We start from the raw sequence: 15,262 nt of genomic DNA, 5'->3' as shown, positions 1-15,262 counted from the left end.
GCAACAAACTTAAGTTGTCAAAACACTATAAGAAATAATTTTAATAATTCATTTGATTTGTAAGTATTAATGCACTGGTTCACTTTGAAATAGATGTGCCATAATGCCCTTGAATGTAAACACAAAAGACGGTGAATACAAACCTCTCTGACACATATAAAGAAAAGAGAGGAGGAACTAGTATCCATGATCAAGACTTGGCTTCTGATTTATGTGCCACTTAAGGAAATTAAAAAATCCTCTAGTGCTGAGCCTTTCTATGAGTGAATTTTGTTCTCCAAGCCACAGGCTTGGAAGACTTGACAGAGCACCAGTAACAAATGTGATGTTCGCTACAGCACATGGAATGGACGCTTTTTTTTTTATATATCTGTAATAACAGTTCTGGGATCCCATCCATGGGCATGACAATGCAGTGCTTAGCTCACTCATTAATTTTCAAGCAAGACAGGTGGATGCAGCTGTGACTAATTACCCCTGTAAGCCTAGAGAGGTCCAGACAAAAACATATTTAACACATAAACAAATGTGATGAGCATGATCAATGTGTTTTGGGATTTTCACCACTGCGTGGCAAAACAGTAATGAGGGATAAACTGCAACTCTGATGCATTCATAAGGTCTCTTTGTAGAACCACAAGGGGAACAACAACATGTATCATGACAAATACTTCATTTTGGAACGGTCTGTCGGCTACAAAATGTATTTTAACCACTTCCTTCATTGGTCAAAAAAGTAACGATGAAATAATAACAATGAAAGCGCATACAACTTTTTCTAAGCTCTCTTAGCTTTGGTCATCTCATGAGGTGTAAATGAGAAAGCTAGGAAATGTGTATAATTCTCTGAGTTGTGGAAGAGATTTAGGACAAGTTCCACGTTTTCCCCATTTCACCCACATCACTTTTTAGTGTCTGGGGGCCTGGCCTGTGTTGTCAACCCCACTTACCGATGACTATAACCCCATGCCCTTTCTAGTTTTGATAAGTAAAATGATTGAGCATCTTAGCATAAGAACGGGCCAACAAAAAGGTAGACAGACCCTTTATTATGTCTACATAATTCCTTGCCTTGTGACTAGAAACAGCGATACTGATACGGCCATTTAAAGTTTGGTTATCGTTAAGAAGTCTAGGGCCTCTGCTCTTCACTATAATTTTTTTCACTCATGCCACAATTACATTATAGATCACAAATAGCAGTAGGCTTTTTTATTACCATAAACTGCCTCCTCAATAATTACTGTATATCTAAATACATGAGTGAAGCTTGTTCTAAAAAACAATAGATCACAAATAAAAATGTAAGACCGTTTCTTCTACTTTCTCTTAATAACTGTAAAATAAAATGAAATACCCAAGAGGACTTCAGGCAAAAAACATCTTGTAACTGTGTTTGCACATATACCTGAGACCAGTGTCACTGTGTTGTTTCCCATTAGCTCGACAGCAGGCCTTCTGTGCGCTGTGAGGACTGCCCAGCGGTCTCTGCCATAAACTGGGACAAGCGTGTTGAAATCCTTTGCCCATGAATTAACTGGTCGGTTTGGTTGATCTTCCAGAACACCCAAGGATGGATCAGACTTTGGGTTACTAAGGATACGCTTAACCTCCTGTATACCAGACAATAACAATCGATAATAAAACAGCCCACGATCTCGGACAGCCATGTTTGTTTCTTCCTCTGAAAAAATATACAAAGTTCAAAGCAAAACATTAATAAAAAGTGTAATCAATTAAAAAGAACAGGAACTTTTGTGTTAGACATAGTTCTCCCTTTTTTTGTTCAAATAAAAGAAAGCATAATTTCAAATACAAAAACAGATAACACTAAGGTCTAGTACATTAACTAAAATGAGTAAATACAGCAGTTTTGTGTCAACCCTAAGACATAAAGGGCCATATGTACGTACAATACATTTGGTAAAAGTGGTTGCAACTTGTACACTGACTTTTACTAAATTGGTATTTTGCTAACCGGCATATGTGCCAAGAGGTCAGTTCACAGAATACCTAATCGTATAGAGTTGCAGTTCAACAGACCTCATTAATATTAATCAGCTCGGTTGCAATTAATGACCCACTGCGATCGTGCTGGGTTCAGCAGACCACCATGTCTTTAATTATATTTATATACAGCAATTTTTTTTTAAGCCACTAGCTTTTCTTGAATGAAAAAGGGATGCACTTAAAAAAAATAGGTTTTTCTTAGGAGTAAGCAGTGGTCCCATTGACCACAACCTCTTCCTAAAAAATATTTTTTAAACGGTCTGTGGGGACAACTCTTCATGAATGTGTTACCATATCCATTGAGGAGTCACTAAAATATTCAATGTTTTACGACTGGATTTCATTAGTAAAATTAATACGTATCACAAGGAATCAGTATTTGGCAGGGACACGCTAAACACTCCCCTTCCAAATACCAATTCAGAAAAATAATGAAACAGACATGCAAAGCTATTTTAGTTATGCTAGATACTAGTCACAATAATATTCATTAAATGTTTTACCTTGTAACCTTTATAAAACCTATCTATTATATATTATGCAGGAAATATTTATCTCCATTAGCGTAGCTTGTCATAGTATTGTTGAGCCATATTGTGCCTAAAGAACTACAGCACTGTCACAATATGGAAAAAATAACTAGAGTACAATGAGAGGTTAGGGGATACCAGGAGCAATCGTAAGGGGGTAATAAGAGCATTGCTAGAAAGGACTTGTATACATTCTACGAAATCAAGAATTTGTTCTTGGAATTTTGTCTTCTGGATGATAGTATCCGGCTTGTTCCGGAGGATTCTATCATTGGTAATACATTTTCACTGGCGAAGAGGTACATTGGTCAGCCAAAGTAACTCTAACCTACTGCAATACAACTAGCCCAAACTTTTAAGTGAACAATTTCGAAGTGTCAAATTTGTGGAATTTGCCAATGCTCGTTTGTGGCTCGATAAAAAGTGAACATTTACTATACCTTGTCAAATCTATCTCTACAGAACCCTCTGTTGGATCTTTTTTGTTATGGTGTCTAAAAATAAAGTCTACTTTTATAAATTGGTGTTGTATTTCTTAAGTGTCTTGTGTATTTCTTCTTCAATTGTTTTGGTGCAGATTAAATGATTTACATTTGTTCCTTTGTGTAAGCCTTGCTACCCAGGGTTGACCCAGAGGTTTTAAAAAAACAAAGCCTGGTTCGGTAAGTGTATTATATGGTAAAGTTGCACAACCACACCTAATAATGTACCCCACTTCCTCACAGGTGGGGTGGCTCCATCTTCTTCCCCACAGTCAATCTTTACCTTAGCGCTCACCAGACGTACAGGCGGAGCAGAGGGTGGCGCTGGGGATGGAGCCAGCAGTGTGGGACCTTGAGGCGCCGAGGCCGGAGCCAACGGTGCAGGATCCTGCGGTGCCGGGCCGGAGCCTCCGGCGGAGTCGGCGGTCCGGCAGGATTCTGACACAGGACCGAGGGGCCTATAGGCGCACCGGCGGGAGCCCGGGGCCTAAACAGGTGGTCCATGGCAGCAAGAAACTCTTGCACCTGTGCGGGAGTCGCCGACAGACCCGGGTAAGGAGGGTAGGCTGCGGGACTCCCAGGCTCCGAAGGAGCTGCAGGGGCGGAACCCCTGTCCCCCTCGTCCACATCCGGGGACTGACTGGGGGACGTCGGAGAGCGACAACGCTTCTTCGACTTCTTTTTGTGTCGCCTCTTACCCGAATCCGAGGGTGAAGACTTGGAGCCCGAGGAGCAATGATGGAGGTCCGCGAGCGTTCCCTAAAACGGCCCCTGGACCGGGAGTGGCGCTGGGTCGAGTGCCGAACCTCAAGCAACTTCCGGAGTCGCTCCCTCAAGCAACTTCCGGCGTCGCTCCCTCAAGGCCTTCAGGGTCATGGCCTGACAGTCCAAACAGGACTGGGAGTCATGGTTGCGCTCCAGGCAGTAGAGACGGACGTCATGGGGGTCTGCCACCAACATATTGCGACGTCAGGCCCCGCAGGACTTAAACCCAAGCATCCCTACGTGCACCAGAGAAGAACCACAAGAGACAAAAGTCCCAAAAAAGGTAGTCAAAAAGAGACTAAGGTACGTGCTGTAACCGGATCTGCGCATACTGGCGCGGAAAAAGAAAGAACTGACGTCAGCGCGCTTGGGTGGCGCCTAAGTAGTCTCCGTGGCGTCATCTCGGTGCTTACGACGCCAGCAACGGACGTGGAGCTGCACGACGCCACCTACTGATGCGCAGAGGTACTGCTAGCGAAAACTTTCCGGATCCAGTCTGACGCCTGGAGATATTCTAAGGTAAGGAATCTATCACTAACGTGTCTCTTTCAGATATTAGGCAACCAAGGTAGTATTGTATGACATTTATCAAGGAGCAACAGAGTACCATCCCAGTGGATTAAACCATCAAGGGAGTATTATAAGGTAGCCCCCAAGAATCGACAGAGAACCATACCATTGAAGGACTGTTGAACTACTAAGTGAGTACTATACGAAAGCCTTCAGAAGTGCTAGAGCATCAATCCACAGAAAGCATATTTAAACCATCAAGGGAATATTGCATGATATCCTCCCAGTAGGGACAGAAGGAAATGCCACTAGACACACTGTCAAACGGCCAAGGGAGTGTACTCGGGAGCGAGAAAAGATAGTTCTGGAGGAACTATCAAAATGAAAAGGAAGGATTTCATCTCGTCGACAAGACACAGAATAATCCAACCGGAGTCAAAGTAAGACCCCCAGTGTCATGCAGCACTGGCAGCAGTTAAAACTACATAGCATCATGAATGATAAAGCCCATCCCTTAAAGCACAATTAAGCTACTAAAAGCATTGTTAGATTAGTGGTTAAATACTATCTGGAGTCACCCAAGAGCAATTAAGATCAGAACTTGGAAGAATTGTTACCAATGACTACTACAGGGAGGAAATACTGGAAGCACTGCTAAGCACCCAGTGAACATTATATGGAATGAAAGGGAGCGACACAGAGCACATCTTAAATTGGTTCATACGGCTAAAGAGACTATGAGGATTAACATGAAATTACAACATTTGAAATAAAATCCAAAGATAGGAATTGACCCACAAGATTCTTCAACTGCACCAGAGATGGTTAGCTGCTTCCCAAAATACTATGGAAGCCATATTATGGTACACATCGACAAAAGTGGGAGAGTTTTTATCAGACATCTTCTCATGGTAAGAACTTGCTGTACTCTCTCTTACATTCTCCTGTCATCAGGGAGGACACGTTTATAATAGGGATGCATGATATTTGCCCACTTACGCACTTCATAAGATGAATGTATCCAAAATACAATGAGAAGTATGGTGCCTCCAAAGTACTTCAAAGTGCAAGATTCCAGACTGGCATTAAAATTTCAAATTGTGACCTGCAGATGAGGCAGAAATTTGAAGGGGGGCTATAAGCAAATGATGTGGTGTTCAGAGACAAAGTATGATATTACCACATTCTTCTTGACAGAGCGCAAACAATTGAAGACATTCACCAAGAGCTTCTAGTCACAGCTAGACTAATCAGCAGCTGAGTGACGTGTAGCTGAGCTTAACTCATGAAAAGGCAAAATGAGTAAAAAACTTCCCCTTTCAACACTTAATGAACTGTTCGATGCAATCAGCATAGGTTTCCAATGAATTACCAAAAGGGATAACGCTGCTTTGTGTTATTCTGGCTTTTGGCATAATACTGATCCACAAGGAAGATCCGTATTCAAAGGAATATATCAACCAAAGACTTTAGAGGCAGCTAAAAACCAGCACACTTTGCTTTACAAAAGACTGAAGTACAATGAATCAAAATCCTTCAGGCAACTGCAATGTGCACAAATGACCCAAGGTTTAGGGAGAGTGAGTACCTATGAGATTGTTACATATTTCAATCAGATTTTAAGCAGTAAGCAAACCAAAAGTGTCACACAAAGACTGCACAGATGACGCCAAGATTTTCAGAGTTTCTGAAGTTATTTTTCAAAGAAAGTTGCAACACTCACATGACAGAAAAGCCCGACTGTAAGTGCAAATGTTTACCCTCTTTAGTTTTTAAACAACAACAAATGATTACCGCCTGCAGAGGTAGATTCCCTTTTTGTCCAAAAGATGTATAATTACATTGCAATGGAAAATCGGATACTTGAAATTTTACACGCCGGACCGATAAAGAATTAAGTCGGCCAATAAAGAAAGATGGATTAACAATGTGTTGGTGGACAGAAAATTTTGGTGATGCATTATCAAAGGGGCCTAAAATTGGTAATGCAATAGACAGAAATGTGCAAGCTTGAATTGAACATTACTGGATACCTTCCTCCCCTGAGCACATGCCTTACTCCATTCTTATTCTTGTTCCTGTATGTCCTCTTCCTATTTTGATTTTGCTGTTATGACCACCTGGGTTCTATCGGTTTTTTAGCACCCCGTACAGGTGTGAGACCAAATGCTTGGATGACCCTATATCTGACAAAACCTCTAAAGTGTTTGTTTCTTCTGGGCCTGAGGGGAAATATGTCCCTGGTCGTTTTGCTCAGCTTGGCAAACTGCAGGAACTGGCCTGGACATACACTAAACTGTTCATGCACTTTCTGGAAAGTAAGGCAACTGTCTTATGGATACAAGTCGCCCAGCATCTCTCGCCCTCCCTCTCTCCACATCGCCATGGACATATTACTTCTTATTGTCAGAAAAAGCTGTACCCACTATATTGGCAATTTCCAATAAAAGGGGGGGTGGGGGTATGTAGGATCATCTTTACCATGGGTTTCCATACCCTGCTTGATTGCTGCTATACTTTGCTTGATTCCTGCTATTAGACGTATCAGCAGATTCTCTGCACCAGGCACGCTTGCCAGAAGTGCTTTTTCCCCCCCAACTGTCGTCATCAGTACACCATTTGGCATCATGTCGGAGATTCATTGCAATATCAAACAATTCTATGTAGGGAAACCCAAGTCTTCCCTCTTCTGCGTTTAGTTTTAGTAGCCTAACCCACTCTGCTCCTCTTGCCTGCCTAAAACAAGGACACCAGTTGGCTATCAATTTCCCTAAAAGTAGCTCTTGATATAAGCTACATGGAGTTCTGTAAAGCATATAAACTATCTGGGAAGGAAGACCATTTTTGAAATTGCAATCCTTCCAGAAACCAAAAAGGCAATGTATTACAGAAGTACATGGAGACCCGAAGCCCAGTCAACATTTTATCCATATTATAGGAGAATTGCTTCTCTGTTGTGAGCGCCGTGTGAAGTTTCTGGTCTACCTTCAAGGTTTCATGACCTAAGTTAATGGATGCAAAAAATGTAATTTAGGAGAAATAGAATTAAATTGAGTTTGGATTGAGAAGTGGCCATGGATTATTGCCTTTAATACACTTGTGAATGTACCCACCTATACAGAAATGAAGCAAACGGCCAAGCATATCTTGACATTCTGCTGGTCTTGATAGGAAAAGCCGCAGCACTGCAGTAAGCAGCTCCATCTTTACTGATGGGCAAGTCTCTGTTTTCACATTGTCTATAAAGTCTTCCAGCACATAAGCCGCATTGGGAATGGTTTCTCCGTGCATTCCCAGGAGCCATATCAATGCCTGCTTCCCCTAAGGAAGGCAAAGAAAAAATCCTGTTGACTCTATACCTGAAAACATCACAAGCAGCAGCAAAACACAACTGAGGTTAAAGTTGTACAATCATTCGACGAAGTGTAGATGTGCATTTCACTTTAAATCCATAACTTTGCTCCATTCAAACTTGTTTATAAAATGTTATTTTAGGTTTGAAATGTTCGCCCAGTGAGAATGTGCTTGGCATTAACCGTAATGTAAATTCGGAATATCAGACATTAATTCAGATTCTGCATGCATTTAGTCCGCAGTGTTTCTCCTCATGCCTTTAAAACAAACAATCTAATTTAATACAATGCTAACTGCCTTTACAATGCTGTTAAAAAGTAAGTTTAAAATATGTTTAAAAAAATCGGCAACTTGTAGTAAAGGTAACCAAACATAAGTTAGTAATGTCGCTTGCACACTGCTACATTGATTAAAAAAAAATCCTCCAAACAAATGAACATTTTGTAAGCATTAAAGTAAATGATTACAGATAACTTATCTAGTTACTCCATGGGACTGATTTCCACAATGAAGTCTCTTAGTACAAAAGATCCATTACAACTTACATCGTAGTAGAGCTGACCCGGGATAATTTGCTGATACACCTTAGATGGTGCTCATATCCCACTTATCGTAAGAGTGACAAACTGATTCAAAAATAACAACCAGAACTTAACGGGACTATCAAGTGATGAGAAAACAACAGCTCTCTTTGCCCAGTCGTGCTTCATTAATAATCACCAACAATTAGTGATTTAAAATGTACCATAGTTTGATGATTTCTGCTTGGGGTTTGAGACAGATTGTAAAATTATCACCAGACAACCTCCACGTTTGGCAGACTGGGAGGGTCTAAAGAAATCATAAGTAGCTATTACTGCATTATTAGTCCTGCACACTTACGTTTACTATGTTTAGTTTGTCACTTGCAGTACAGTATTGAGTATTTATCAAAACGTAATTTGGTAGTCGGGTAAGAAGTATGTAGTATCCTGCATCTGTTTGGTTATGTAGTTTACTCCTTCTATCCTGGACATATCTGTATACCAGCATATTGTTAATGTTATCCAATGTACACCTCCTGCTCAGCCAGTGTGTTTGTGGGAAGTGCTGCTTGGAATGTTGGTGATTGATGATGCACCTCGGAATGTTGGGAGCTGGTGTGCTGTGGAGCGACAGTTGGTCATGGGCTGAGCAGCTGACAGGCAGCTCTTGGTGGGGCTCTGTTATACAACTTAACTACTTGATGTTCTGGACTTTACTACTTGTTATCTTCATGAATAAACCATCCTGAATTACAACCCTCCTGCGTTGACCTCCTCACTACAAAGTACAATGTCCCAATTATCTTGCTGCCTGCTTCAGAGTTTCCTCGTCAACTGCTGACTATATCTGGTATTATCAGCTGTATAACGTCTTCTACCACTAATGAGGCTTAGCAGTTTCTTAACCGGTCACCATTTTTTGTTCCCTGAGTAAAGGCTCTTTCATCTACATAAACGGTATCTGGATTGGGCTGGAGTTATGGGTATGAAACTCATTCCACAAAAGGTCCCTGCATTTCGCCACCATCAATGGTGGGAAAACTCCACGATGCTAGTGAGGTTTACGCCTAGGCAGAAGCCAGCTTTGTCAAATTCTTCGTGAGTACATAACTATATATATATATATATATATATATGTAGGAGAAGCCGCCGGTACCCCGGGAGAGCGGACGTTCTGACTGCAAGGCGGGGGAAGTTGTCGGAGCAGTTCCAGGTTAGAAGTCGGCGTTAGCTGGTCACGGACGGGAGCTGAACCGCTAGTACATGACAAGCCGTCTAAACTCTGCAGTAGGTCCCGTGTGGAGTGTGCGAGTTGCCGTCGCTTGACATTGTTTAAAGGACGGAACAGCTTAAACAGTGATTTTGCTCAAACACACACCATGTCCGCAGACACGTTAAGGGGGCATGTAGAGGCAGCGAAGGGCATGTTTGCCGATTCCCCGGCTGGGGAACAAGTCCTCAACATATCATCAAGTGCAGCACAGGAACCCCATAGCAATCTAAAGGATCTGTTCAAATCGTTGGAAAAATGCTGTAAATCCGAACAGGCAAAGTGGTGGGAGCATAGCTCCCTGACGGGGTACTTGGAGGTCGGAAGGGTGCCACGGGGTCTGAGGATAATGTTAGCCCCATCTTACGAGAACCCAGACCCTCGGATGTTATCGGACTGGGCTGAATGCAATTTAGACTCATCCCGCAAGTTAATTGAAATCCTCATCAAATATGCGGAGAGTGACAGAGTGAAACTCCTAGCAGAGATAGACAGGTTAAATGAGGAAATTGAAAAACTACCGAGTCAGTCAAATATCGGGAGGAAATGGTTGTGAGACTAAAGAGAGAAGAGGATGTTATCATGAGGCGCAAAACATTCAAATTCCAAATGGATTGCCTAGATTACGAACACGGCCAAATTTTTACTTTTTCCAAGAAGTACGATAACCTTAAATCCCGACAAAAAATGACCGCCAGCACTATCTGGGCTACCCAATAGCACGGCAACGGCGGAGGCTTCATCAATCTCGGAGGGGAGTTCAATTGTGCACAGTGAATCTGATAATGAGTTAAAACGTTGCCAGAGGTCGGGGTTTCTTAAATTCACTCTGGCACAAGAGTTAGAAGTGGTCCAACAGGATCGAAAACAGACCCTTCGCTCTGGTGTCCAGGGTGCTGCCGCAAACAAACCAACAATTCCAAAACGCACAGAAAGGAGACGGTGCAACAAACGTCAGAAATGCAGGCGGAAGGCAGAAGAAACAACAGAGACAATGGCAACCGAATCAAGTTTCCAAGTAGCCGATGCACAGACGGTGGTGAACCAGTCGGATATTGTGCTCACCCCGCAAGAAACATCACTATTATCGCTGGGCCTTTCATTCAGTGCCAGGAGTGGCTTTGATTACGCAGGTACGAAAATCGATTTATTTAAGTATGTGCGTAAATTGAAACTTAAAAAGTATCACTGTCTGCACAAAGCATCCGACAGAACTCTGACAGCAGGGCCCAATATTGTGTCATCTAGTCCACCGACTTCTGGATCAGTTCTGGTACAGGAGTTACTAGAACTACAAGAGGATGTATCACAGTCGCAGTCTGCCCCCGGCTGGGGATCTGAATTAGTGTCAGTCACTACACCATTCAGACCCAAATCGAAATTTTGCCCACTAATGCTGAAGGATAATCTGGACATGTTCCATGATAAAGTATCTTTAGAGCGGAAAGATCTGTTCTTAAAAAATACTAATGCTACTGGGAGACGGAATTACAGAGACATGGAATATCACAAATTGATCAAGAAATTGAAAACCAATGTAAATGTCATCATCCGGCAATCGGATAAAGGAGGAAATGTTGTGGTATGGCCTCGCAAAATGTATATGGAAGTAGCGCTGGGCCAGCTCAACGATCGTGATTGTTAAAGAAGGAGCAATCCCAATGAAGTCCAGTTGGCAAAGAATGACATTTACTCCAAATTAATGGCTTGGAGAAGTATGGGTCTACTAACTATGGACGAATATAAGTATATGAAAAATGAATGTCCAGAAACACCTGTAATATACTTTATTCAAAAAATTCATAAAAACAGCTTACAGCCACCAGGTCGACCCATCATCTCCGCTCGTAATAGCATCCTTGAAAATGTCAGCAAGTATGTAGATTATTTCTTACAGGAGCATGTTAAAAACGTACCTTCCTTTGTCTTGGACACAGGGGACTTGCTCAGGAAATTATCTACTTTTAAGTGGGAACCTAGTTACTTACTAATCTCATTGGATGTCACATCCCTGTGTACGAATATTTACCACAGGGATGGTACAAAGGCAGTACAGCATTTTTTAAACAGAAGACCACCATGCCTGTACGAGCATACCAAAATGATTGTCTCTATGATCAATTTGTGCCTAGAGAATAATTACTTTTTGTTTTCTAACCAGCTTTTTCAGCAGATCAGGGGAGTGGCTATGGGGGCCTGCTTTTCTCCCAGTTATGCCTGCCTGCATATGGGATACTGGGAGGAGCAGGTCCTCATACCCAACTTCAGTACCATCCTGAACTCAAAGGTTAAAAAATGGATGAGGTACATAGATGACCTCTTCCTAATCTGGGACGGGCTAGAAAGTAAAGCTGCTGAGTTCATTGAAGGGCTCAATGTTAACAATCTTAACTTAGAGTTCACCAGCAGCATCAGTGCAACTTCCATTTATTTTCTAGATATGGAGATTTTTGTCTACAATGGTAAATTGGAGACAAGATTATACTGCAAGCCAACTGCAGGGAACACTGTCTTGCACGCCGCCAGTCACCACCCGGTGCACCTGATACGGAGCATCCCGTACGGGGAAATGCTTCGTATCAGGAGGATTTGCAGCAGTTATATCGAATGCAGATTGGCACAAATGGAGTGCAAAGCCAGGTTTATAAATAGAGGATATCAAACTCAGATTATAGACAGGGCAATGAGCAGAGCCAAGTCCCACGATAGATTGCAACTCCTGACTCCCACTGTCTTTAGTAAAAGCAAGCCTAACACCTCAGAAGCAAGTGAGACACGACTTATCTTTGGGTTCAGTAACCAACATCAGGTTATTCACAGGATTGTGAAACGCAACTGGTCACTCATTACAAGTGATCCGGTTGTTGGTAATTTGGTTACTAAGACACCGAGCATAACTTACAAAAAAGCGAGATCGATGAATGACAGCCTGGTTTCCAGTAGCCCTGAAGTTCGAACCACGGAATCGTGGTTGGATAGTAGTAGAGGCTTTTTGAAATGCTCAACCTGCAAGGCTTGCAGGAATGGAATGAGCAAGACTGAATATATGACACCGTTCAATATTCATCCAATTAAGATCAAACATAAGTTGACGTGCAGAACGGAGTACGCCGTATACGTGTTGGAATGTCCCTGTGGTCTGCGGTACGTGGGTAGTACGAGACCACAGGTGTACATAAGGATCCTACCACACCTAAGGGCCATCACCATTACGGATGCGGCGTACCCCGTTGCACGTCATTTTGAAGAGTGTCATGGTAAAAACGCAACTGGGTGGAGATATTATGTTATTGACACAGTACCCCCCCAGAGGAGGGGAGGGGACCGAGAATCCCAGTTGCGCAAACTAGAAACCAGGCATATCATATTGCTCGATACCAAAACGCCCAATGGTCTCAACGCCAGTGAGGATTGTTTTACATATCTATGATTGAATCAATAGCCAGCATAAAGTAGGAAATGAGCACTTTAAGTATGAGTACTGTTGTAAATATATTGAACCGCTGTTCTCTACACCCATTTGTATTAATCATATATTTTAATATCACTTTTACATTTTATCACTGGTAGCACTGATCTTTTTTGCCATTATTTATGAGATGTGACTTGCACAGCATAATTTTGCACACTCAGGTTTATTTGCCCACTAGGGCAGTATCAAGCGAATTTTCTTATTTAGATTCAAGGAAATGCGTTTATCATCCATGTGACCTACTCTAATGAATCTGGCTTTCTTGTGTAAATATTCCTAGTTTTACATTGTTTTATACAGGAGATATTTTACATACATAGTTCAGCCTTATTTGTAGGAACAATATTAATTTTGGATGGCTTTTAGAATTATATCAGCAATGAAATGGAGTATTTATATATTATAGCATATTTATATGTTTTATAATTATTCTAAATTGCTGCTATGAGTGAATTCTATATTATGTGCAAAACTAGGGGTACAAATTGCCTCTATTTTGGTGTTGTATAAATCCCACACTGCGCCAAGTTCACATATTTCGACATAGTGAAAGTGTTCTTTTATGTCTATGAATTAATGGCATCTTGCACTTTAAAAGTAGGAGGTCTGCCCCTTTGACGCTGTCATGTGATCAAGGCCTCGTTGGGCCGAAACGCGTCATGGCGGATTGGTGTTGAGCTTAATAAAATAACCACGCACCATTACTGGGTTCGCTTCGTCTTTTTTTTGGCTGGAATTGCTGTCAGACGACAATCTTATATATATATATATATATATATATATATATATATATATATATATATATATATATATCTATCTCTATATATATATATATATATATATCTCAATTCAAAAAGGTTCCCCATAAGGAGACACCACTCGCATGGAAGTTGAAGCCTTTAATAGCAGTGCAGCAGCCTTTAAATCCCCTTCAAAGTCTTTGCCAAAAGCCCAACGCGTTTCAAGCACTGTGTGCTCTTGTTCACGGGCCAAATAGGTAAATGATCAAACCGGCGGTTGCACAATGCTCCTTTCAATTACGTTAAGTCCCGCCCCAGTGGGCGTGTGCCCCAAGGCATACTGTTCTTTGTAGTTGTTCGGTATTAATCCCCAGTGGGTGTCGGTTTGCCATTAATGTCCTTAATTGTTCTCCAAGTGGGTTTGGAGAGGAAACAAGTGCCGCCACCTCTGACACTTATACAGTCTTACCACACGACCTTCCTTGCTCCTTCGTGCTCGGTATTTGCCCAACACTGGATCTGCATTTTAGCAGCGGGGTGCCTCCGCGACCGAGCGAGCCGTAATACATCAATTAAAAAAGATTGCCCATAAGGAGACACCACTCGCATGGAAGTTGAAGCCTTTAATGGCAGACAGCAGTGCAGCAGCCTTTAAATCCCCTTCAAAATCTTTGCCAAAAGCCCAACGCGTTTCAAGCACTGTGTGCTCTTGTTCACGGGCCAAATAGGTAAATGATCAAACTGCGTTTCCGCCAGTGACCAAGGATACTTCGTTATATATATATATATATATATATATATACATATATATATATATATATATATTACCTAATGGCGGTCGCCAGTAGGTAGTTATAGTTAGGATTGTTTTCCATAGGGAATCCGCAACATTCTATTGGGAATAACTTTGGCGCAGATTGAGGGATCTGCCTGTAATTTTCCTCAAATTTGCCTCGCGGTGGTCCGCTCCTTCCCTGAAAGTTTGGGGGGGATTCGTCAAGCGGGGGCCGAGATAAAAGGGGGGTCCCAAAACGTGTTTTCCCCATGTTAATTTCCATAGGGCGGTTGGACTCATTTTTAGCCCGAACGGCTGAATGGATTCCCACGAAACTTGGCAAAATTGTAGGGACTGTTAGCCCGATGTGCCTTTGCTATGTCTCAAGATATGTGATCCAGTGGATTTTGAGTAATTTAGGTTAAAAAAAATATATATATCTATAAGCGCGCCCTGGTACGCGCACCGGAGCGCGCAATAGCGCGTACCGCGAATACGCGAGCGGAAAGCTGATCGGCTCTCGGGTGTTTGTAAACATTCCAAACAGACTGGAGCGGCCGCCGTGGAGAAGTGTGGCTCAGGGGTTAGAGGCAGCAGACCCGGAAGCTGAGATCGGTCCTGGACCAGGGTTCAATTCCCCGCCTCGGCGGGTCTTGGGCTAAAAATTCCACGGACTTGATAATTCTCGCTCCGGTGCCTCCTCGACTCACGGGTTCACACTCTGCGACTCTGGGCAATAGCTTGCTTAATCTCCACAACGGCCCCTCGCGGCGGGATGCCTGACTTTCACCTTGTGGATACCCTGCTATCTCACAGGGGAATACCAGGAA

The 15,262-nt window shown here is 42.3% G+C and overlaps 1 protein-coding gene across 5 annotated transcripts in view; it reads right to left on the bottom strand.

The window, feature by feature from the left end:
• The window catches only part of AP4B1 (adaptor related protein complex 4 subunit beta 1), a 329,444-nt gene that overhangs the window by 69,223 nt on the left and 244,959 nt on the right, over positions 1–15,262 (bottom strand). For all 5 annotated transcript variants that reach the window (XM_078644400.1, XM_078644397.1, XM_078644396.1 and 2 more), the window contains 2 exons: positions 7,411–7,618; positions 1,409–1,684 (listed from right to left, as the gene is read on the bottom strand). In XM_078644400.1, the coding sequence (XP_078500526.1) occupies positions 1,409–1,684; positions 7,411–7,618 (484 nt within the window). The remainder of the gene's footprint in view (positions 1–1,408; positions 1,685–7,410; positions 7,619–15,262) is intronic.

The sequence above is a fragment of the Lissotriton helveticus genome, chromosome 5_1 (assembly GCF_964261635.1).
Source record: "Lissotriton helveticus chromosome 5_1, aLisHel1.1, whole genome shotgun sequence".
Classification (NCBI taxonomy): Eukaryota; Metazoa; Chordata; class Amphibia; order Caudata; family Salamandridae; genus Lissotriton; species Lissotriton helveticus.
The sequence above is the reverse complement of the archived record's forward strand: the minus strand, read 5'-3'. Positions and strand labels throughout refer to the sequence as shown.